General features: G+C 38.3%; 1 protein-coding gene across 8 annotated transcripts in view; it reads left to right on the top strand.

Annotated features, from left to right (window-relative positions):
- LOC133663442 (unconventional myosin-Ic-like) overlaps positions 1-14,687 on the top strand; it is a 158,910-nt gene extending 144,223 nt beyond the window's left edge. For all 8 annotated transcript variants that reach the window (XM_062067906.1, XM_062067913.1, XM_062067907.1 and 5 more), the window contains 13 exons: positions 2,965-3,078; positions 3,173-3,249; positions 3,342-3,410; positions 3,502-3,586; positions 4,382-4,541; positions 4,751-4,834; positions 8,370-8,463; positions 9,441-9,496; positions 9,574-9,709; positions 9,783-9,853; positions 9,934-10,031; positions 11,233-11,332; positions 12,961-14,687. In XM_062067906.1, the coding sequence (XP_061923890.1) occupies positions 2,965-3,078; positions 3,173-3,249; positions 3,342-3,410; positions 3,502-3,586; positions 4,382-4,541; positions 4,751-4,834; positions 8,370-8,463; positions 9,441-9,496; positions 9,574-9,709; positions 9,783-9,853; positions 9,934-10,031; positions 11,233-11,332; positions 12,961-12,987 (1,171 nt within the window). In that variant the 3' untranslated portion in view covers positions 12,988-14,687. The remainder of the gene's footprint in view (positions 1-2,964; positions 3,079-3,172; positions 3,250-3,341; positions 3,411-3,501; positions 3,587-4,381; positions 4,542-4,750; positions 4,835-8,369; positions 8,464-9,440; positions 9,497-9,573; positions 9,710-9,782; positions 9,854-9,933; positions 10,032-11,232; positions 11,333-12,960) is intronic.
- Positions 14,688-18,713: the final 4,026 nt, after the last annotated feature.

Here is an 18,713-nt window from a genome sequence, read left to right on the forward strand (position 1 = left end):
TTGAAAATGTCAATGTTTCAAAAGTTACAACCGCTTCCTCTGTATATGCTAAGCTATTTGTAGAAAACAGTGACATCTTGTGTTGTAAATGATAAAGCCTATAGTTATTTGTGTAATATTTAATAATGTATCGAAGTAATTACTTTTTCAAATTTTAGAATATGCCTTAAGAGCCAATTAAAAAAAACAAGCTACGGGCTGAAAAGATTCCCCAAGAACCACTATAGTTTTATGAAGTAATGTAATAATCATGTACATTCAATTTATGTATTTATCTTTGAAAGTGGACTTCTGCAGAATCTCCTTCCAGCTGCTTTGCCATCAAACACAGTATCAGCTGCTTTTTCATATTTTCATGGATAAATATCCACCGTTTAGATGTTATTTTATCATTTTTGGCTAGTATCAACTCATTCAGCTTTAGTATGGAGCAGACTAAAAGTGCTATGCTCCAACTGCTTAGCTAGCTACATGTTCGGTCATGGTTTTGATTATTTCTTTCTTTAATTTATTGAATATCATTCAGTTTTTCCTCTCCGCACATTCATTCACACTCACATATTTCCTTCCCATGGTTGGCAAACTAAGTTATGTCTACCTGTAGCTATAAGCCAATGCTAGTCAGTAAGACCGGATGTTTTGGGTCGGGTCTTACAGGGTTTACTGTGACATTTGTTATGCCAACTAATTGTGAGGATGCTTGTAACTCCAATTTTTGCTTGCAACTTAAAGCATAACAATTAGCCAAGATACAACTAATCTCAAAACACTCTGAAGTTGAGGTACCACTGTATAAACATCACATAGCATTTTATTTTACCTACCAAAACAAAACAGAAAATCTAATATTTTTTGGTTAATTACAGAGTACCATGTGTTAATGATAAATCTGTGAATATGTAAAGTTGCATGCCGAGGATGTCGTTGTGGCTTGTGCAGCCCTTTGAGACATTTGTGATTAAGGGCTATATAAGTAAACTTTGATTAATGATTGATTGATGAATGCATAAATACATAATACGGCAGAACAATAAAATGGTAGGAAACTTTCAGAGTAGATTTGGAAACGTTTGCACATTTTACTTTAGAATCCAGTGGTACCTCGGTTTTCCTACGCCTGGGTTTAATATATGGTTTTAGGCGAAATTTTTTAAACATGCGTTGTATGAATTTCCTTTCTTTATTTATTTAGTACAATTGCACAATAAGCCACCATAAAGTCAAATACAAACCACGGCACGCGGGCCAAATGCGGCGTGCCGGCATCTTCAATTTGAGTTCAACTTCAATAAGCAACCTGGTGTGTGGCGTGCTTTCTTATTCAACTTAAATACCAATGGGTCTGACAGGTACACATTTGTCACCGTCTTGTGGACAATGTATGAAACTCTGGTCACTGACCATGATGTGTACTTTCTTGGCACATCAAGCACAGCATTTAGCTATACGACCCAATCCAAATAACCTTTCCTCGCCATGGTGCAGAAAAACTAATTCAACCAGCACAAAAACTTAACACACATGGTCACACATAACACAACCTACTCACTGAACTTTGTGGATATTATAAGAAAAAATGTCCCATCAGCATAAAATTTTTTTTATTACATATAAATCCATTGTAAGGCATGATGGGAAAAATGCAAAACACTCTCTCCACACTTATCCATGTTTAACTTTTAGCTGCTTGATATTTTTGATCGATTACAAAGCTTTAAAGAGGTCGTCACGTAGTAAACAATGTAGGAGTTGAACTTTCACACATGTATGGTTAACGGTACTTTGGATGCAGTCGGCTTTTGGCCCCTCGCAAATTTTTTTTACCCCTATGCGGTCCCCCAGTCAAAAAGTTTGGACACACCTGGCACACAGTAATAGTCCAATCACAATCACCAAGAGCCTTAGAGTACATGTTTCCAAAGTGTCATTAAACGCACTATATGGAAATTCAAGGCAAACAATCAACAGTAATATGGAGCTTACTGGTTGTAGTTTTGTAGAGAGCCTGGTCATGCACTGTCCCCTTGATGGCAGAGATAGGATTTGCTTAGCCTAAGAAATGCTGCTTGTGCTCCGCCACTTTGCACTGCTCAAAGTATGTTGAATATTAGTTCCTCCTTGTCTCCTTGCTGATATACAATAAAAGGAGAAGGGGTGACCAGGAAAATTGCCAGTCACGACAGTGTGACGTGTTGTGCTTTAAAGCTGTTTCACGCATGCCTGTTATTAGGTAATGTAAAGGCAAGCAGCTTGAAACACAAGCCTAAATAAGGTAAGAAACATTGAATTCACATATTGAATTAAAAAAAATAAGTTGGAGCAGAGTACATACATAGGTGGCGTTCGTGGGGCTCTACCCCTTTCCCTCCTCACTCCTCTCTTCGTTAGCCACTAATTGTTGTAAAAAGTTTTCAATAAAGTTAAAAGTTATGTTAAATGTTGATTTAACCCAATTCATTTGTCTTTTATGTATTTAAAACAATAATTATTCACTATAAAAACTGTTTTGTGTTCACATTTTTTGGTGTCCAACAAATTAATTGGATTTACATTGTTTCCAATGGGTAAAATTGTTTAAATATTCATACTATTCAGCTTTCAACAGACCCTTTGGATAGGATTAATGACAAAAACCGACATACCACTGTAGTTGAACGAACCCTGCCTTCTTCACACCCCACACACTGACACGGTTGGTAAAAACAACAGTTGGTATTTTAGACAAGTGGGATTAATAGAAGATCACATATTAAAATTCAGCTTTTTCATTTAACAGGGACAAACAAATATTCAGAGTCTCCTGCTGATTACATGGAGGCCATAATGAGGCACTTGCAAACAATTTTCACTTGCTAATTAATTTTCTGTTTACAATAATAGTGTTTTGATGCGTGTTAATGTACATTTTATGGTGTAATTATGTCGTTGAAGTATAATATAACAATAATCTTTGTTTATATTTAGGTACAAGTCCCTTTGCCCCGAAACTTGGCCAAATTGGGAGGGTAAACTGTCTGATGGAGTCGCTACATTGGTCAAGCACCTTGGATACAAGCCTGAAGACTACAAGCTGGGCAGGTCATTAACACACACGTTTCTATAAGAAAACACACATTATTGTTAAGTTATTTTGGTTCAAAGACTAAGTGCATCTCATCGGATCAATTTGCAGATCAAAAATCTTCATCCGTTTCCCAAAGACCTTATTTTCCACCGAGGAGGCCCTAGAGGTCAGGAAGCATAGTCTAGGTGAGGGCCCATGACATTGCTGATCTTATAAATGAATATATTGCCCCTCTAATTTAACCCATCCATTATTTTATCCCATTGTAATCTCTCAGCCACAAAGTTGCAGGCAGGATGGAGGGGCTACAGCCAAAAATCCAAGTACCAAAAGCTTAGAACTTCAGGTGAGGAATAGTTTACTTTCTTTTACCATCACCTGAGTGCATTGCATTTTTGTAATGTTTTTAACAACTATAAAAAAATGTTTTTGATCAGCTATTGACATCCAGGCATGGTGGAGGGGAATCTTGGCCCGGAGGAGGGCTCGGCGTAGGCGGCAAGCTGCTGACACCATCCGCAGGTACAGACCGTTAAGTTAAACCAATAGTCTGGAGTGGAACCTGTTTATGTCGAAACCTCTCGAACTGGCTGACTGAAGCAGTTGTCAACATAACCAAAACCCAAACTAGCAGTTCCTTGCACATTTACTTGTGACTTTGGCCAGAGACATAAGAAAAATGGGCAATACTAAACGATTTTTTTAACCTAAGGCAGTTTGTTGACATGGTTTTCCATAATTTGTGCATATTTCTAAACACTACAACACATTCGGCATGAACAATAAAGATCTTTTTCTGGGAGATAACCCAAAAAGTGGGCGACCATGCATTTCAACGTCAATTTAAGCATGTGCTTTTTAGTACTGTAAAGAACACTGAACCTAGCCTCGACAAGTTGTTCGAAATAAACAGCACTAACTTAATTAAACAGATTCCAATGTTGTGCTTTTACAGACCTTTTGGAAGTATAATTGATAATCCATATTGAGATCAGGTTTTGGTGTGTGTTATAAGGTTGCACCAAAAAAACTGATTTACATCCGAATTACGATTCTTATTCATCCCTATTCTAAATCGATTCATAATTTCAAAACTCAATTAATATATATGTATATATTTTTTTTTAATAAGAATCTATTTAAAAAATATGTTTTTAGGCCATCTCCATGGAACCAGAAGGAACTTTTTTAACCTGTTTCCTGTTTTAATTACATTGCAAGAATCGTGACCCCAGGAATTGGATCGAATCATTAGGTGCCCAAATTATCACACCCCTAATGTGTTATGTAATTTTGTATCTTTATTATCACACCTAGGTTCATCAAAGGATTCATTTATCGCCACAAGGAACGCTGTCCGGAGAATGAGTATTTTCTGGATTATGTGCGCTACTCCTTCCTCATGACACTGCGAAGGAATCTGCCAAAGAATGTTCTTGACAAGAGCTGGCCAACACCTCCAGCAGCTCTTACAGAGGTAGGGCTGACCCACAGTTTAACAACATGGTGAAGCGCTACACTTTGGTGACACATAAAGCCCATATCCCATAAGGAAGGAGCCAATAGAAATTGTTTGGAAGAGGGAAGGTCACAGTGTCACATTCACTACAGGCTAATAGGATTGACAAGCATACAATGATATTGCCATCAAACAAAAACATGTAATTACATTTTCTGTGTCTTTAGGCCTCGGAGCATTTGCGCAAGCTTTGCATGCAGAACATGGTGTGGATCTACTGCAAGAAAATCAGTCCTGAATGGAAACACCAGGTGAGACTTTGTGAGCCACAATATTAGGCTTAGTAGCAGCCCTTCTCAGACTCTGGGTCAGACCCGGATTAAGCTGAAAAAATTAAAAAGCACTAATTGGATGTTATGCATTACCTACTTTTGAGAAAACATTGCATACTTGTATATTTTTATCTGTTTTTGGACGTAACTAGTCTTCTTCATTCAAAATTAAGTACAGTGAACCTGTTTAATTTGATCTTGATAATGTTGAAAAATCTAACTATATCGACCAATTTATTACTCACTATCGACAAGCAGCGTAAAACAACAGCAACATAACTATGCAGATGGTACAGCTCCCATCCAGAAACTTAAGGGTTCCTTGTACGGATCCAGCTTCTGCCATCCGAGTTACTGCCATTGTGTGCTTTTTGGGGGGGTTTAGCCGCTTTAGCCGCTAGATGGCAGCAGAGCGCTTGAAACATTGTTGAAAGGGTCTTAGTATGTTTTCTACTTTCAAAACACTCCCTTAGTCTACGTAACATGTAAGAATTGTTCTTTGGTCAACATTTTGGATAGATTGTTTTACAGATTGTTTTATTGTTTATGCTGCTTTTGGACCATCTCTTCAGGATGCGCCATTTTCTGTCCCCACTTCGACTGTATCTTCTCCCCATTTAGCCATGTTTTTAATGTTTCCATATCAAGTCTACTGACAGATACATGTTAGAACTATACGCTATTTTATATAAGAAATGGAAACAGCAAAGGATGCATGTGCATGTACGAACCGGTCTGCCCCACAACAAGAGGATAGAGAAAAAAGGAACTTATTGACTACAGTGGCGGACTCGCACAAAGCTATTCGGGTAAAACTTTAACATACATGGAGATACCCGCTGACGTCACTAATTACAAAAACCTCACAAATTGGACAAATTCCAAACAGCTTGTTTGGAGGAAGTATGGAGAAAGGCAAGATTGTTTTATAAATATCTCCTCCATGCTTCAATGCTTTGATTTCAAATTTTCGGGACTTATGCTGATCCCAAATACACAAAAAGAGGTACCAATAGGTAAGAAAAGTTTTTGTTTTATAATAGGTGGCAATTCCGACTCTGACCACAACGTCAGTTGCTAAGAATAGTGAAGAAAACCCTTGGCTGCCTCCATAGCAGAATATACAGGAAGTCACATGAATTGTTTGTCTGTAAAAGAAAGAAGACGTGAAAACAACAGAACACACGTGTCTTACCCTGGCTAAATTTGGGCCCGAAGCAGAAAATGTTTTCACACTTTTTTATTTGTGTGAAACTATTATACTATATTGTACCTGAATGTAATTAGATGCATGTTTTGGACCTTAAACAAATTTATGGGAAATAAATTGTTCAATTATATATTTTGTGTTGTAAAACCACACATTTGTTTGTATAATTTAGTAATCTGTATTTCAGTTTGTGTGATTTAATATTGACTTATAAAAACACACTTACTCTGCAGAATTGTATTAATGGTGGGAAGATAAGTTAGTATAAGAGGTAATCAACAGAGTTAAAGAAAATAAGTAGAAAATATTGATATTGATAGTATTTTTTTTTATATTCTATTGAACCACTGTTCTCACCCTGAGTCATTAGGTCAAATGAGGTTGCGTTGGGGAACACATTTTAGTGGCATTCATTGTTCTGAAAATAATTGCAATTGATGGTAGTGTGTACAGTAACTATTTGGCTGGCTCTTTTGCTGACAAAAAATATTTTGTTTTGTTTTCAGAGGTATGTGTTCATGTCGTCTTGATCCAATGCAAAGCTGTTTTGAAGTTTTGGAAAGTGTAATTTTCAAACAACAAACAAACATAATTTATAATAGAGCGCCTTGGCTTGTGATGTTCATAGACTAATGCTCAGAAACTTATTGACTGTATATTGAAAAGAAACTAGGACGATCTGATATTGATATCAGATATTGGTCGATACCAGCAAAAAAAACAAGTATCGGAATAAATTGACTTGCATCTAAAATCTATATAACCGCTCCAATTCGAGCAGTCCTGCAGCGTGTTTACTTGTGTCAGGTAACACCTAAATGTCCTCTAATAAGCACACAAGGTTGGTCTTTTCTTGTATTTTAGGGGAGTTATTTACAAAATGGTAAAACATGGTAAACTAGCAGCTAAGCACACAATGGCACACAAGCTAGACATGTAATAAGTGTCCTTAAATGAAGAATTGCAGTCTAAAACTTGACATTTGTCAATATAAACAAGTATCAAATAATTACCGGTATAGTTGTATATTACTTACGGATACAAAGTCTCAAGGCAGAAGTGTATCAGGAAAAAAATAATTCAATTTACTGGAACATTATCTTAACTTAATTAATTATTGTGGCCACTGTCGAAAAAGCAATTACTTCTGCACTTCAGCTTAAAAAAGTCTCAGGGCATTCAATCGATCGTAACTGGACTGTTTGATTTGTCTTCGAAGACCTTTCGCCTCTCATCCAAGTAGGTTCGTGCTCATAGACTTAGATTGGTCAAATCTAGTCTAGCGGCTGGTGCCAAAACCCCAAATATTTATACTCCAATACCAGGAGGGTGTGCTTTGGCAAGGATGGTTTCGCCCTATCGTAGTGAGAAAAACTATTGTTTTGATGCAAACGAGCAATCCTGCTGTCAAAGCCAACGACAGTCGTTGAAGTGTAATTTCCCCTTGTTAACGTTGAGGTATTGTGTGGCAGAACGATCATTGTGGATCGACTACTACCAGTCCAAAATAGTCTAAATCCCCCACGTAAACATTCCATTCAGTTGTAAACAAATGGTACAAATAACTCCTGTTATTTGTTGGAGCCTAAATTGCAGTCTTTCAGGAATGGTTGAAAAGACAGTGTTGTATGTGGGAGACAGGTGGTGTTAGGCCTACTCAGATGAGAGGCGAAACGTCTTCGAAGACAAAACAAACAGTCCACTTGCGATCGATTGAATGCCCTGAGATGACAATGACATGGATGAATTAGAACATTCATGGACAACTTAAAGACAGCATAAATCCATTTCAGGCGGTTACTCTCCTGCTGGTGCCCATAGTCAGGACGAAACATGGTGAGCCTTTCAGTTTTATGCTCTTAAAATCTGGAAAAGTCTTCCAGAAAATGTGAGACAGGCCTCGACCTTGGCAATGTCGCACACTACAAAATAATAATAGTATGCATGATTCATGCAGATATGTTATCAGATAAATATTGTGTCGGCTAAAACGCAAGGATATCTATGCCAAATTGGAAGTGGAAAAAGTTGTATCGGAACATCCCTAATAGATACCGCGGTATCGGCTAAAACGCAAGGCTATCTATGCCAAATTGGAAGTTATATCGGAACATCCCTAATAGAAACGTTGTGTTGGTTAGTATTTTTTAATTGCTACGCACATTTATGGATGACATTGTACCAGATCTTTTGACATTGATGAACATTCTGATTTCAAATTCTAAATGTAATGTTTGAGGTCTATAGAGTTTCTCATCTATCAGTTTCATTGTGGTTGCTTCCCTGTTTAATGTGTTTGGCTAGATGGAGCAGAAGATGATTGCGAGTGAGATCTTTAAGGAAAAGAAGGATAACTACCCACAAAGTGTGCCCAAGCTGTTTGTCAGCACAAGACTCGGTAAGTCTTCTCTAATAGCCTTGGAAAATATTTAATTTCCTGCTGATTTTGTAATTTTACCCCATTACTATGGTGGAATATTGACAAATGTCCCGAAAAAACATTCAATTAAGTTTTTTTTTAAAATTAGTATTTACTTAAAAGGGGCTGTTGCAACCTTTCTGTGAATGCCTAGAGGGCGCTAACTTTACAGAGTGTTGTTAAGGATAGAATTATAACCCGCCCTCTTCCGGCTTTTAGCATGTAATGATCTAACTACGCTGATACATACACACACACACATGCACATTACCTTTGTGTTTAGTAGGCTAATAACGATTTAGCAAGGTTTAGCTACTAACGTTAGCTATTATTGAATATATAGCCCACTGGTGTCAAACCCAAGTCCAGGAGGCATGAATTGGCCTGCCACATCATTTTATTAAAAAATGTGCATCAATAAAATACATCATCTTTCTATACGTTCTTTCAATTTGGACAGAAATATTGCATGTGCTTTTAATTTTTATATTATCTGAGCATTCAAGAAACATTATAGTAACATACTGTATATTCCAAAAATGTTTATGTTGAAATAAAAATAAATACTTATGGTCTGCTTGTCAACCTGGCTGGTTTCAAAGGAAGTTATCCATCAATTTGTATGTAATATAATAATCAAATGCATAGGCAATTGTGTAATAATATCATGAGCTCATTATACATACATTTTCATATAAATTTACTGTTTCAGCGCCTCTGAGCTCAGCCTTAACTGCAATGTGGCTCTACATAAAAAGGAGTTTGACACACGTGCTTTAAAAGAGTACATGGCTGTTGTGTGTGCATAAAAGAATCTTGCTAGTTCGTAGTGCATCAAATAATTAGTCTTATATATTTAATGTATTTCTAATGGAGTTAACTTATAAAAATTAGCAGGGGATCGAATCATTATTACGTGCACTACCCACTGTACTCACGTGTCAACCCTCTTTCAGATGGTGAGAACATTAATCCCAAGGTCCTGCAGGCTCTGGGAAACGAGAAGTTGAAGGTTAGTAGTTAGAGTTTAGTTTTAGCTGGACTCACAGGTTACTACAAGGTCTATTTACTCTTCCATTGTGTTTGCAGTATGGCGTGCCAGTCACCAAGTACGACAGGAAGGGCTACAAGCCTCGTCACCGCCAGTTGCTTTTGACTGCAGGCAGTGCCATAATTGTCGAGGATGCCAAGCTCAAGCAACGCATTGACTATGATACTCTTAAAGGTCGCAGGACGACTGACAGATTACTCATTTCCTATGAATGGGATACCGTTACTCATTCAATTTTCCTGTGCAGGTATCTCTGTCAGTTCCCTCAGCGATGGCCTGTTTGTTCTGCACGTGCCCAGTGACGACAACAAACAGAAGGTAGGACGGGTAGCATTCAAGCACAGTGTGTTTTGTGCAACACAATACCTCAATATCCGGGTGTTACACTGTCTCTCCAGGGAGACGTAGTTCTACAAAGTGACCATGTCATAGAGACGTTGACCAAGATTGCCATCTGTGGCAACAAAGTAAACAGCATCAACATCAACCAGGGCAGGTAAGAACTAAAGCCTGGTGTATACTCTCGCGTCACGTAACTTGTGTAAGCGCCGCCGTCTTGCCCCCTCCTCCTGCGTACCTTCCCGCAAGCCTTGCGTGCACCTCCCAAAAATCCTATGTTTGCGTCTGTGATTGGTCAGTTTTTGCATAGGGGGTCCTCGACCACATAAGAGAAGAGTTTGTGTTTGACATACACAAATTATTGTATGAAATAATGCAAGTGATTAAACATTTGCATGAAAATTATATTGTGTTCTTCATATCTGGGTGCGCTCTAAAAAATAATTACTAAATATAAAGTTTTTGAGCTTATTGTGTTGTTGTGTCCAGAAGAAGTCACAAAATAAGACACTCTTTTTAACTTCTATTGCCAAACATCAATAACACATGACCATACACATTAACACCAGCATGTCGATAAAATAGTTACTGAACACTATTGTTTATTTACAATTACATGATAGCTCTCTCTTGTCCCATGTCCCAAACAGCCGAATAGAGTTTCAAATAATAGCGACCTCTGCTGCGACTCTTTGTGGGGTTGCATAGTTCATTTTCACGACTGTGTTTTCTTCTGGTTTATGAGTAAAACGTCCATTAAAAGTAAACAGATTATTTCAGTGCAGACAAAGATGTCGATAATGCGGTTGTCATCACTCTTTACAAAAAGTTAATATCTATTCAACGACAGTTTTGGCTGCTTCTTCAGGACACACTGCCCCTAGTGTTTCGGAAGTGAATTACACGTCTGGCGCCACCCCCCACGGAAGAACTATAAATCAAACAAGACGCTGTCAGAGGGGACGCAAGCTACGTGACGCAAGAGTATATTCCAGCCTTCAGGGGACCATTTGTAAACACATATAATGTACATCATCAGTGTGTTTTTACATAATAAATAACACTTCAATCCTTGTTAGATTCATAATCTTTTTACCCAACAATTTTTTTACTGAAAACACAAAAACTGTTTCATTTTGGCTGTTTGTTTACAGTATATAACATCACCAACATCACTGGCTTGTCATGGATATTACAATGTCTTGTACATGTGAAAGTCTCTGTGAATAAAAATCGTCAGGACAGTTTTAAAAAATGCAAAGAAGTAACCATGTAATTTTAATGGCTCGTTGTTTCACAAATGTTCCATCAGTTTGCATTTTTAGTGACAGCTAACTATCCCTGTGTTTCCCCTCCAGTATAACATTTACCGTGGGTCAAGGAAAAGAAGGGTGCATTGACTTCACACCTGGATCCGAACTGTTGGTGGCCAAAGCTAAGAACGGACATCTTTCTGTGGTGAGTGATCAAATTCTGAAGAATACACTAAAAATGAAAATCTGAACATATTGTTGTGAGCATGTATTCTACATAATTGAAATGTGCTACGTTATTGCTAATGGATAAGCGTCCCCTAAGAGTAGTAGAGGTTATACTGTATTCCTGCGATATTCAAAGCTTCACTGTTTCATAAATTATTATGGCCGACCAGACGTGATATAGTCACTGTCTGTCTGCAAATTTTGGTATCAATCTGACACCAAGAAAATACATTATTGGCACTGATACTTTTTACGAGGGATGTCCTGTGATAACTTTTTCCCTTCCATTACCGATATTGCCTTTACCAATATCGATCCGACACAATACCGGCACCTTTATTATTTTGTAGTGTGGAATGTTAGAAAAGGTTTGATCATGTTAAAATTACTCAAAACAGAACCATCGTAAGCATGAAAAACACTAATATTTTTTGTTAAAGGCTCGGTCAGGTTCCCTGTGATTAGCTAGTTTATGTTTGGATTGAAAAAATGCATCATTTTGTAACAAGACAAAAAAACAAGCGGTAGAGAGATAAATCTACCTTCTCCTTTTCAGAAACTGACGTTTAACAAGGTGCCTTTAGGACCAGTTTAATTTAAAACACTATTCCATACAAGATACATAAGTAGGGGATCCCCACTCCATCCCTCTATATGTTTGGAGGTCCTTTTACTAGAAAATGTTGAGCCCCTAATCTATAACCTTTACAAATGTTAACGATTTAATTTTTCTTCTGCTAATGAAAGTACATTGTTTGACTGTTTATTTATTTTAAAAACTTGGTTAAAATGTTTTGTGTGTAAGTACTGTTTGAGCACATTGATAATAATAACCGTGATAATAATTTTGGTCAACGTAACGTGATATGAAAGTTTCATATCGTGACATCCCTATGACGTATAGTAAGTTGAATGATGCAGACACATTTGTTACTGGATACTTTCTATTACGCTTTTGCCTTGGGAACTTTGTATCTGTAAGGAATATGCAACCATAATTGTTTGATATTTATGAATGAAAATAAATATTGTGTTTCAGACTGCAATATTGTTCAATTAAGAACACGTATTATGTATGTTTAGCTTGTGTGCTATTTTGTGTTTAGCTGTTGTGTAGCTGCTAGCTCCTAGTAGCCTACTGAATAGCTTACCATGTTTACCTTTTGTAAATAACTTCACTAAAATACAACCTTGTGTGCTTATTGGAGGACATTTAGATGTTAACCGGCTGTCCAGCTTTGCACAAGTATACGCGCTGCAGGACCGATTGTATCGGAGCGCTTCTTCCAATACTTGCTTTTTTCTGTTGATATCCAATACATTTAACTATCAACAATGTAAAAAAAAACACAGATATTTGGGAATATGAACGGATGATAGAAATGAAAAATATTGATCTCATCACACACACCTGATATGATTAAGAATTGTCACCTTTAGTATCCAATACCTCCTTTTATTCATGTTTATGTCTTCTGTGCTCAGTGTAGAGTCCATCTTGTGTCAAGACGTATCAAGCTGCTGTTTGGCACCAATCATTAAACTTAGCGTTGTGACTTCCCGCTCCACACCATGACGCCTTTTCTCCTTTGCGTTTTTTTCCAGACTGCTCCCAGACTGAACTCCAGATGATTTTCACTCTTTCGTACGCACACGAAATAACGCACTCAAGGACACCGGCGTGCTTTTTCCCTTATGCAATCACTTGACCTCAGACCCTGCTCTAGCTTTAGCCAATCCGGTACCAGCCTGTCCACCACCACCACACCCGGCTGGCGCTCGCTGCCAATTAAAAGATAAACGATGCAGCAATACTAATGGAAATATTTATGTTTATATATTATATTTTTGGTAATAATACTGCCGCTGTTTGAATATTGTGATTTTATACGTGCGGCTAAGGAATAACAAATATTTTTGTGGGTTTTTGTTTTTTTTGTACGTTTCTTGTGATTTATTTGGGAACATGACCAAGCAAACCAAAGAAGGAGAACACAGCCAACTGAATGGGATTACCGTGCAGAAGTCAGGGTGTTGTCTTTTACCTCTTTTTAGTGCTTTTTTTTTCTTTCCTTGCAACATTTCTTGATAGGTGAGAGAGCCTGTTTTTGCATGTAGACAAAGTTGAGTGAATGGTGGACAACGCTATTGACAAGTAGGTGGCTATATACGTACTACTGAATTCATATTCATACAGCCAGGTGTGTACTCACATGATACAGAGGGTGTCTGTAATGAGGGAACAACTACATTTACTGTAAGCGCATGAAAAACTTGAAATGAATGAGTGAAAGTGACAAGAGAGATGATTGTGCTTTTCCCTTTGACTAAATGCATCCTTAACACGGAAAGACACCTTCTCTATGTTTCCACACGTCTTCTCTGCTTGGCTGCTTGTGCTTCTTTATTGCAGCTTGTGTCCCGTTGAGCCAAACTCATGTCATCATAAGCGGTGCCTGGTTCAAAGGTGTCTGATTAATATTTCAATCAGCCATTCTTATTTGACATTGACTAGAGTGGAGCTGAAAAGCCTTATAAGTCGCAAGTTAACTTTTCAAATGACATTTTTTTTTAAACCTAATGAAAGGATCGTGACTGCTGTTGAAGTCACCAGGATATAAACAGTTAGCATCGTGTTAGCTTGAATCGTGTTAGCTTAAAAAGTCTTCCAAACCACAATTGTTAGTAATTTAAGTTCAAGAGAATATTTTGTTTTTAGTAAAAGGGTATCTTTATCTGGAAAATGCTGAAAAAAAGCCAAAATATTAGGGGTGTCCAAATTTTTTCCAACAAAGAATAAACTGAAAGCATGCGGGCGGACATTTTGATCTTTTTTAAATGGGCTAAAAACAAAATAAGCTAGTTATAAACTGTGGTACTTAGTTTTTTGTTTTTTTTGTGCCCAACTTTTCGTTTTGCCAAACGTTTTTGTATACCATCTCAGTTATCGTAAGGACAATCGACTTTTTGCCTGCCTATCATTTTGCGTAATTGAATACCTAAATCAAGAATGCCACGCGTTGGTGACTCAGTCTCTCTTTTTTTTATTGAATATTATGCAAAATAATCCACCGTGGGGCCAAAGAAGCCAAAAAAATGAATTTTTAGCAAAGTACGAAGGAGTGGTCTCCTCTTCCCACTCGACTCATCGCCGTCCTCCCCAGGCAATCAGTTATTTACCGTATTTTCCAGACTATATGCCCCACCAGCACATAAGCCGCACCCACAAAATTTTTGGAAAAAAATAACTGTTTTTCATATATTAGCCACACCGGATTATAAACTATATATATATATATATATATATATATATATATATATATATATATATATATATATATATATATATATATATATATATATATATATATATATATATATATTTATATATATACTGTATATATATACTGTATATATATATATATATATATATATAAATGTCATCCCTCCTAGCCTGTTTCGCAGGGAAACCTGCGAAACAGGCTTGTAGAGATTAAATAGCCTCTGTGTTTTTTCCTGACCTAACAAGTGAAATATTTACATACATTAATTGTTTCCAAACGATGCCTGTAACACAACTAATCATACAGAAAAGTCATTGATGTTTTTTTCATCCTTTATGAGATCAATAAGATGTTCTCCTTTTCTAATAAGGTTCAAGATGTTTATCGGGATTCTTCTTCCTTGTACTTTAACACTTTGGGTTTTAGCAGTTTTTTAAAGTAGATCATTTTAGTACATTGTTTGATTTATTTGCGTAATCCATTCAATACTTTAGCTGTTAGCAAAGAAAAACTCATAGATTAGCCGCACCTTTGTATAAGCTGCAGGGTTCGAAGCTTGGGGAAAAAATAGTGGCTTATAGTCCAGAAAATATGGTATATGTATTTCACCTTGTTTTGTAAATTGTTCAACTATAATATTCTTGATTTAAAAAAAATACTTTGTGTTAATATTTTTAGGTGTTTGAACTGATTGAATTGAGTACCGGGTAACTTTAGTTCTTGTTGGAAAAATTGCATCGGGATTTTGTCTGAGTCGTTCTTTGTCTGACTTTTTGGAACAGATTACTAACAAAAAGCGAGGTACTTCTGTGTGTTGACCCCCGCAAATGTACGGTTTGGCATTCATTGCCCCTCATATTCGCGGATTTTGGTTTGACGATGCTATCTGCGGGGTCTAAAAGAGTGCTGCATATATTAATCCAGAAGATGGTCCTGTCTCATAGTTAAATTCACTCAACATTTTCCAGCAGGCAAATGCTTAGACATGATTTGTTGCGTAACTGTTTTGTAACTACCATACTTTGTTTGCCTGTAATTTTTCTTTTTTCTGTAAAATTTCATTTTAAATGTGTTTAATAACTGGGAGGGTTTAGACTACAGGATCAAAAGTATGATTTTTTTTTGTTTTCTGTTTGTTTGTTTTTTTAATATTATTTTGCAGGCCAATAACAAAAAAGATTGGACATCCCTACTTTACATTGAACAGCAGGGCATGTAATGATAATAAAAATGCAGCTCATATAATAATATATTTCTAACCCTTAAAAACAGATTTTGTAGATTAGCAGAATTTTTTTTTTTTTAAGTTTTTTTTTTTTTTTTTACTGATTGTGAGGTGGGTGCAATATGCCGAGACTGCTGCTTCACTAACAAGCCAAAGAACCATTTGATTTCTGATCATTATTTGTTGTATGATTTTGATATAGTTTTTTGCTTTTAAATGATGGGATATTGTTTTATTTCTGAAGGGAGACTTATACATTTATAATTATAGCAGTATATATAAATGTGTGTATAGTTTGTGTACTGGTATGAATGAGACAGCCAAACCAAGTTTAGTCTGATGATTTGGAAAGACGAAACATTAAGAATTGTTTTCATGTGTTAATGTGCCTTGTTTGTCAGAGTGAGACCTCCTTGGCAAATATTGTTTTCTCACTGCTTTGCAAAAAAACAAAAAAAAAGTTTTTTTTTCTGTGTAACAGTTTTATTCAAACAAAATCCTAAGATTTTTTTTTTTTTACCAAAACACTTTTGATCATTGTATAATCCAAGTATTCTAATTGAATTAATTATGCCAACACACTAAGAACCCAAAGATGCTATAGTTGTATTAAATACATTTGAAATGTAAAGTCAAAATAATAATTTGTATCAAACCTTTTTTGTGTGAAATTTTTGTGATGCCCTCCTCTCTTCCACCACCAACACTACTACTTTAGCTAGTCACCAGAGTTGCACACTTTTTCTTTTGGTCCACTCCTCTTTGCAGATTATGTCCGAATCGTGAATGTTTCGAGGCTGTCGCTTGGCAACACAAAGTTCCAGCCTTAGCAGAGGAACAAGCCACAAAGCAAAATGTTTCCACCTCCCTGTTTGACAATACGGATGTTAGTGATAGATAAATGAAGCCACAGTGAGTGTATGGCACACTCACTAGCTGTACTGATGCGGCGCAAAAGGAATATAAAACGCACCTCTGGTCAATGAGCCAAATAGTAAATGGGAAAAACCCTTATTTGGCACTACAAGGTCAAAATAATCTCTGATCATTTAGATTTAGAACAACGATGGGGACGAAAACTGATGCCAAACATGGCCTGACACTCGTCTTTTAGTTTGAACTGTCATCTTAAGAAAATACAGGTTGATGGTCCACCTGGGGAGCATTGGTGCCTGACGCACCTCTACTGGGACTAACTGGGTCATCAGCTGGGGACCACCAGTCATTGATGCTGCGCTGCTTTAATGCCAGTACATCTCCTGGTGGCGGAGCGATGGCAGGTATCTCTCTCTGCCACCCCCGCTGATGCCCTAGGATCACAGGTGTCAAACTCAAATTTGGACCACCACATTTTATGCGGTCCGCCATATCATTTTATTGTGGCCGGCCACTTCATATTATTGTGGGCTCCCACATTATTTTGTGTGGTCCGCAATATGATTTTATTGTGGCCAGCTACATCATTTTATTGTGTGCTCCCACATCATTTTTTGTGGCCACCCACATAATTTTATCGTGTGCTCCCACATAATTTTATTGTGTGCTCCCACATAATTTTCTATCCATCCATCCATCCATCTTTATCCGCTTATCCGAGGTCGGGTCGCGGGGGCAGCAGCCTAAGCAGGGAAACCCAGACTTTCCTCTCCCCAGCCACTTCGTCCAGCTCTTCCCAGGGGATCCCGAGGCGTTCCCAGGCCAGCCGGGAGACATAGTCTTCCCAACGTGTCCTGGGTCTTCCCCATGGCCTCCTACCGGTCGGACGTGCCCTAAACACCTCCCTAGGAAGGCGTTCGGGTGGCATCCTGACCAAATGCCCAAACCACCTACTCTCGATGTGGAGGAGCAGCGGCCTTACTTTGAGCCCCTCCCGGATGACAGAGCTCCTCACCCTATCTCTAAGGGAGAGCCCCGCCACCCGGCGGAGGAAACTCATTTCGGCTGCTTGTACCCGTGATCTTGTCCTTTCGGTCGTAACCCAAAGCTCATGACCATAGGTGAGGATGGGAACGTAGATCAACCGGTAAATTGAGAGCTTTGCCTTCCGGCTCAGCTCCTTCTTTACCACAACGGATCGATACAGCGTCCGCATTACTGAAGACGCCGCACCGATCCGCCTGTCGATCTCATGATCCACTCTTCCCTCACTCGTGAACAAGACTCTGAGGTACTTGAACTCCTCCACTTGGGGCAAGATCTCCTCCCCAACCCGGAGATGGCACTCCACCCTTTTCCGGGCGAGAACCATGGACTCGGACTTGGAGGTGCCGATTCTCATCCCGGTCGCTTCACACTCAGCTGCGAACCGATCCAGTGAGAGCTGAAGATCCTGGCAAGATGAAGTCATCAGGACCACATCATCTGCAAAAAGCAGAGACCTAATTGTGCAGCCACCAAACCAGATCCCCTCAACGCCTTGACTGCGCCTAGAAATTCTGTCCGTAAAAGTTATGAACAGAATCGGTGACAAAGGGCAGCCTTGGCGGAGTCCAACCCTCACTGGAAACGTGTCCGACTTACTGCCGGCGACGCGGACCAAGCTCTGACACTACAGAGAGCGGACCGCCACAATCAGACAGTCCGATACCCCATACTCTCTGAGCACTCCCCACAGGACTTCCCGAGGGACACGGTCGAATGCCTTCTCCAAGTCCACAAAGCACATGTAGACTGGTTGGGCAAACTCCCATGCACCCTCAAGGACCCTGCCGAGAGTATAGAGCTGGTCCATAGTTCCACGACCAGGACGAAAACCACACTGTTCCTCCTGAATCCGAGGTTCGACTATCCGGCGCAGCCTCCTCTCCAGCACACCTGAATAAACCTTACCGGGAAGGCTGACATCATTT

This window comes from Entelurus aequoreus, linkage group LG13 (assembly GCF_033978785.1).
Source record: "Entelurus aequoreus isolate RoL-2023_Sb linkage group LG13, RoL_Eaeq_v1.1, whole genome shotgun sequence".
NCBI classification, from domain to species: domain Eukaryota; kingdom Metazoa; phylum Chordata; class Actinopteri; order Syngnathiformes; family Syngnathidae; genus Entelurus; species Entelurus aequoreus.